The 6,097-nt window shown below is 59.3% G+C and overlaps 1 protein-coding gene across 1 annotated transcript; it reads right to left on the bottom strand.

The window, feature by feature from the left end:
* Positions 1 to 361: 361 nt before the first annotated feature.
* CCDC124 (coiled-coil domain containing 124) lies at positions 362 to 5,773 on the bottom strand. Its single transcript, XM_077777059.1, has 4 exons — positions 5,613 to 5,773; positions 1,449 to 1,638; positions 845 to 956; positions 362 to 813 (listed from the first exon to the last, which is right to left on the bottom strand). The coding sequence occupies exons 1-4, from the start codon at positions 5,769 to 5,771 to the stop codon at positions 603 to 605; spliced, it is 672 nt and encodes a 223-aa protein (XP_077633185.1). The 5' UTR covers positions 5,772 to 5,773; the 3' UTR covers positions 362 to 602.
* Positions 5,774 to 6,097: the final 324 nt, after the last annotated feature.

Below are 6,097 nucleotides of genomic sequence, written 5' to 3'. Positions count from 1 at the left end.
AAGCGCCGGAGGAGACCTGACTGCTAACTCCGAACCAGAACCTCAGGGTGCTAATGCACCGCCTTCAGCTTGCCTCTGGTTCTGCCCCTGATGTACTTTGTGACCTGGGGCCAGTGCCTCAACCTCTGAGCAGTCCCCACAAGGCTTCCAGAACGGAAGGGATGGTGGTATCTGTCCCTTAATGGACACGTGGCCCAGTCAGGTGGGGAGGCCCTAAGAGCCCGGCACAGGTCCCAGTCAGCTTGCTGCGACGATGTGGCAGTGGCGCCCCGATCTTCTCTGGCTGGGACCCCCTGCATTCCAGCCCTCCTCTCCCCACCATCCACCCACCACAGCCCACAGAGACTTCAAGTGCACAGTCTGCCTCACCGACTGCCTTTATTGGGCCTCAGCCCCAGGGCTCCATGGGCGCAGGAAGGGGGTGGTGGGTGTCACTTGAAGCAGGAACTCTCCGGTGAGAGGCATGACCGGTGATGCCACCTAGCCCCCAGGATGCTCGCCTCGGCCCCGGACCCCTCTGCAGCCCACGCAGCTGACCCAGCGGGACGGCGTGTGAGGTCACGACCCTGACCGCCTGTGGGGCGGCTCCCCCAGTTCTGGGCTCACTTGGGGGTATTGAAGGGCACCGCGCGCTGGTTCATGGGGTTGTCTGGAGACCGCAGCCACTCCTTCTTGAGCAGCTGCTTCAGCTGCGACAGCCGCATGTTGGGGTTTTCCTGCTTGAGTCGCGGCAGCTGCGCCTCCTCGTAGGCGGTGAAGGCGGCCCGCATGCGGCGCTCCGGGTGCCGGTCGGCAGCCNCGGCCCCCGCCCCGCCCCCGCCCTCACGCCCCGCCCCGTTACCTGAGCACCGCGATGGCGTCCTCGATGGTGCGCGCCTCCACGCTGCCCTCCTCCAGCACTCGGCGGTTCACATTCTCCTCCAGCGGCACCTCCAAGTGGCTCTTGGCTTTCTCGGCTGCGGACGGACGACGGCCGGGTGCCGGGGACAATCACAGGGACAGAGATAAGCAGGGATGCAGAGCTTCGGAGAGGTGGGAGAGACGCAGTGGGGGAGAGAGGAGGCAAGGGGGCAGAGAAGGAGGGGGGGAACCCTCCTCCTCGCGGCGCCCAGGTCCCCCACGCTGCCATCCTGACTTCCCTGCACACAGGGGACACCTCACGCCTGGCCACTGTCTCCTTTCTCTCAGGGCACCCCCATCCATTCCCCGGGGACCCTACGGTACACAAGCCAGGTCAAGTGCAGAGCAAGCAAATACACACGCGTTTGTGCGCATGCTCTCCACGCTCAAAGCCAGGCCCGCCAGGACGCTGCCCACCCCCGCGTCACCGCACAGCCCAGGCTGCTGCTCTGGGGGTGAGGAAGGGGCTCCGGACTCAGCCGGGGTCAGTCCTGCGGCCCGGCCTTTAGTGGGTAAAGAGGCAGCTCCAGAGTGAGCCAAAGCCCCACCTGGGTCTGGAGCTTCTTTGTGTTGGTGGTCTCGGCGGAGTGTCTCCTCAATTTGAGCGCGGGTGACCTTGCTGGGCGCCGCCACCCGGGGGGCCTTGCCGCCCTTGAGCTTGGAGTCTTCCTCCTCCAGCAGGCGCTGTGTCTCCTTCTTGCGCTCCAGCTGCTCCAGGCGCCGCTTCTCCTTCTCCTCCTGCGGGGGAGGGAGGTGATCAGCAGCGGCCCCACCACTGGCACGAGTGAGGTCAGGGCTTTTATCTCACCCAAGGTGGACCCAGGCCCTGCTGTGTGCTAGACCCTGTGCTGGTCACAGCAGCCACAGCTGGTGCACTACAGGCCTACCTGAGGGCTCCCGGCCTACGGTACTATGGGAACAACAGGGAGCCTTGGCCAGGGCAGGTGGATGGATGGTGGCTCTTGGAGGAGGAGCCAGCCAGGAAGAGAGCTGGAGAACAGGAAAGTCCTTAGAGGTGGGAATGCAGGTGTAAAGGCCCTGAGGCAGGAGTCTCCTAGCAGGAAGGAGAATCCAAAGGCTGGTGTGGCTGGAGTAGGGAGGGGAAGCTGTGGAAGGAGAAGAGGGGGGCAGGACTGAAGGTGGGGCCTCACGGGGCCTCAAGGGCACGGGGAGGGGGTTGTATTGGATTCCAAAGGTGACAGGACCCAGGGAGGGTCTGAACCCATTTGCTGGCTGGGGTGGGAGTCCCGCCCTTCTGGGCACTGTCCCTAGCCAAGTGTCACGGGGCGGAGACTGGTCCCACCCTTGCCCCTCGGGGAGGCTGGGATGTCATCTGACCTATAGGACTTGTCTTTGGCCACTGCCCCTCCACTACCTCCACCAGGGGGCAGAGTCCTGTCCTGGTTCATCTAGCGCAGGGCAACCACAGGCTTGGACTACTCTGCCATCTCCCCCCCACCCCCGCAGGGCCCTGCACCCCATGCACCTCCACTTGCTTATCCTCTGACCCCTATGCCCGATCCCCACTCCAGTGCCCTCTGCGACACTCCTAGGGTGGGGCTAAGTGTCCCAGTGGGCCTCTGAACTGCCTAGCAGAAAGTGGGGGAGCGGTTAAAGGTTAAGGGCGCCCACATCTGTGTGCAGGCACCTCCAGCAGGGCCACCGTCTGGGCCTGAGTTTACCCATCCACCAGAGGTAATGTCCCCTGAGGCCCCCTGACCCCCGCGTGGTACTCAGCCAGCCCACGTTCAATCTGTCCCCAACGTGGCCCCGGCTCAGCCTTTGCACCGGCTGTGTCCCTCCCCTCCTGGTACCTGACGCGGCTGCCTTCCCTGGCTAACTCTGGCTCCTCCCGTGCTCCGCAAATCCCTGCTTCTGGTCTTCTATCTGGTTGTCCTGGAGGCGGAGGCAGGCCCTGGCCCGGGTCCTCAGCAGCTGTCTTCCGGCCCCAGGCCCAGAGCGCAGCGGGAGTTAGTACAAGTATGCGGATCACGAATGTACGATCTCTAAAGAGCACCCATCACTCAGGAAAGCCACTGGCTTGTGGCCATTTGTCTTTAGTGACGTGGGACTGAGGACTCATGCTTCGACATTCAGCAAAATTTTTTTTTAAAAGTCTCTTGCAATCAGCAATCAGCAGTGTCTGGTGATGGGTGGAGATAAGTCCACTTTGCAGAATACTCCAGAGCCATCAAAAGTGAGTCTTGTAAATAATGGATGTGGAACCGGGAGAGTCAGGTGCTCAGACAGAGTAGCTTAATATGGAATGAGTGGATATGAACCACGGACTTCTGGAGGGCAGGAGAAGGGGGGTAGGTGATGAATTACGGCCGCCCCATCCGTGGCTGTGCCTGGTGGCCGGGAGAAATACTTAGCTGAAGACGTGGGCTTCAGGGTAGGACACTGGGTGAGAGAAGTCTGGTGTCATGTGAGGGAGGAGGTGTGTTTTTTTAGTGTTTTGGGGTGAGCATGGATTTGCCTTTTTCTTTCTTTTTCAAAAGATGTTAGGGGCACCTAGGTAGCTCAGGCAGTTGAATGTCTGACTTCGGCTCAGGTCATGATCTCATGGTTCTGGGGTTCGAGCCCTGTGTCGGGCTCTGTGTTGACAGCCAGCTCAGAGCCTGGAGGCTGCTTGGGATTCTGTGTCTCCCTCTCTCTCTGCCCCTCTCTGCTCATGCTCTGTCTCTCTCTTTCAAAAATAAATATTACAGGGGCACCTGGGTGACTCAGTTGGCTAAGCATCCGACTTCGGCTCAGGTCATGATCTCATGGTTCTGGGGTTCGAGCCCTGTGTCGGGCTCTGTGTTGACAGCCAGCTCAGAGCCTGGAGGCTGCTTGGGATTCTGTGTCTCCCTCTCTCTCTGACCCTCTCCCCTGCTCATGCTGTCTCTCTCTCTCAGAAATAAATAAAACATTAAATTTTTTTAAATCAAAAATATTACAAAAAATTTTTATTTTTTTTTAAATTTTTTTAATGTTTTATTTATTTCTAGGAGAGAGAGAGAGAGAGAGACAGCGTGAGCAGGGGAGGGTCAGAGAGAGAGGGAGGCACAGAATCCGAAGCAGGCTCCAGGCTCTGAGCTGGCAGTCAGCACAGAGTCCGACACGGGGCTCGAACCCACGAACCGCGAGATCATGACCTAAGCGAAAGTCAGACGCTTAACCGACTAAGCCACCCAGGCGCCCCTACAAAAAAATTTTTAATAAATCAAAATAAAAGATTGTATTTTATTTTAAGTGATCTCTACACCCACTGTGGAGCTTGAACCTACAACCCTGAGGTCAGGAGTCGCATGCCCCACCGACTGAGCAGCCCGGCCTATCAGACCTCTGCTCTGTGTGTTCTTTTAGAAGCACGCTGTGCAGGTGAGCAGACAGACAGCTCCCCAGGCCACACACCCAGGACAGGGGCGTGTCCCCATCCACTAGCCAAACCTTGGAGCAAACCAAAAGGCAGACCCACGTCTTCAGCCAGCGCCAGCCCCTCCCCCCAGCCCTGCGACCTGGACTCGACCTGGACTCCCTGTCTTATCTGCGTCTCACTTTTCTCATCTGGGGACCCCGGGGCCCAAGACGCGAGCCCAGGGAGGGCTCCTGGGGCCTGGGCTGCTGCCTCTGCTTCAGGTCTCCATGGGGCGCCTGGGTAGCTCAGTCGGTTAAGTATCGACTCTTGAGCTTAGGTCAAGTCTTGATCTCAGGGTCATGAGGTCAAGCCCTGTGTTGGGCATGGGGCCTACTTTAAAAAAAAAAAAAAAAGGTCTCCAGCTTTTCTCTCTAATGGCTCTTTTGGCAGACAATTTTTTTCGTTTGGGTTTTCCACTTTCTGATCTTATCCAAATATTGACAGAAAAAAAAAGTAAAGACCTTCATGGACCCCATGCAGAGTAGGGCGTGGGGGGGACCACTGACATGCGACGTCCTGCACAGGAAGACAATGGGAAAAACTCCCGAAAGCGCCCAGGCCTGCCAGGAACCGGACAAGCAGGGATGGCCTGTCTACAGCTGTTACGAGTCTGGTCAGGAAACTTCTGATCAGCCCAGGGGACCCGGGAGCGACAGCTAAAAATGTGTCTCTCGCGCCACCTACTGGACAGAGCCAGTCAGCATCAGCGCCCATCCATTTCCCAGACACCAGTGAAGTTCCCACTGTGTGCCTGACACGGGCCCGCGAGGGGACAGATGGCCGTCCCTGCACTCTTCTGTGTTTTTACACGTACCTAGAAGAGGCCAGGAGCCCCGGGGTCAGCAGGGTGGCTCTGGGGGACCTGTTATAGCGGTTCCCAGCCTTGGCGCTGCTGCCGTCTGGGGCCGTCTCTTTCTTCATGGACTGTCCTGTACCCTGAAGTGTGCTGAGCGGCAAGCCTGGCCCCGCCCACCAGATGCCAGTAGCACCTTCCGCCCACTGGTGCCGACAACCCAAAATGTCTCCAGATGTTGCCCAGCGCCCGCCGGGGTGAGAGGTGCCGGTGTCACCCAGCCCTGACATTACACGGAGGAGACATAAGCCCACAGATGGAGGTGGCTGCCTTGCCTAGCGACCCCAGGGCCTTTGTATGAGCCTCTGCCTCCGCCTCCCTCCCTGCCCTTGCTCCATGTCCAGGGCCTCCTCACCCTTCTAGCCAAGGCCCCAGGGGCCTTGTGCCAACCTGCCACCACACTGCCATGCCGACTGCCCACCGTGGGCGCGCGTGCGGGAGCCCGGGACCACCCACCTTGCGCTGCTCCTTCCTCATGACGTGTTTGTCCTCATCCTTCCAGTAGGCGTCCTCCAGCTCCTTCTGCTTCCTGGCATCGGCTGCTGCCTTGGCCTCAGCCCTCCGCGCCCGGGCCGCTGCCGACTTGGTGTTCTCACCCTGGAACTTCTTGGGCATCCCTCAGCAGGCTGCGGGGGGAGGGCAGGGGCCAGTGAGCAGGGGGTGTCTGCCCTCGCCGCCCCGGCACTCACACCTGCGGTCAAGATCCCCCTGGAGCCTCAAAGGCCTTGTCTGTAAAACGAGGGCTTCACACTTAGTGACCTCCCCTTAACAACACACACACACACACACACACACACACACCCCGAGGTGAAATTCACAACCAAACCCGAACCATTTTCAAGCGCCCAATTTGGTGGCATTTAATACATTCACGATGTCGTACAACCAGCACCTCTGTCTAGTCCAGAACATTCCCATCAGCCCAAAAGGAAACCCTGCAT

This window comes from Crocuta crocuta, unplaced genomic scaffold (genome assembly GCF_008692635.1).
Source record: "Crocuta crocuta isolate KB4526 unplaced genomic scaffold, BGI_CrCroc_1.0 scaffold77, whole genome shotgun sequence".
NCBI classification, from domain to species: Eukaryota; Metazoa; Chordata; class Mammalia; order Carnivora; family Hyaenidae; genus Crocuta; species Crocuta crocuta.
Note: the sequence above shows the minus strand (reverse complement) of the source record. Positions and strands in the feature narration are given on the sequence as shown.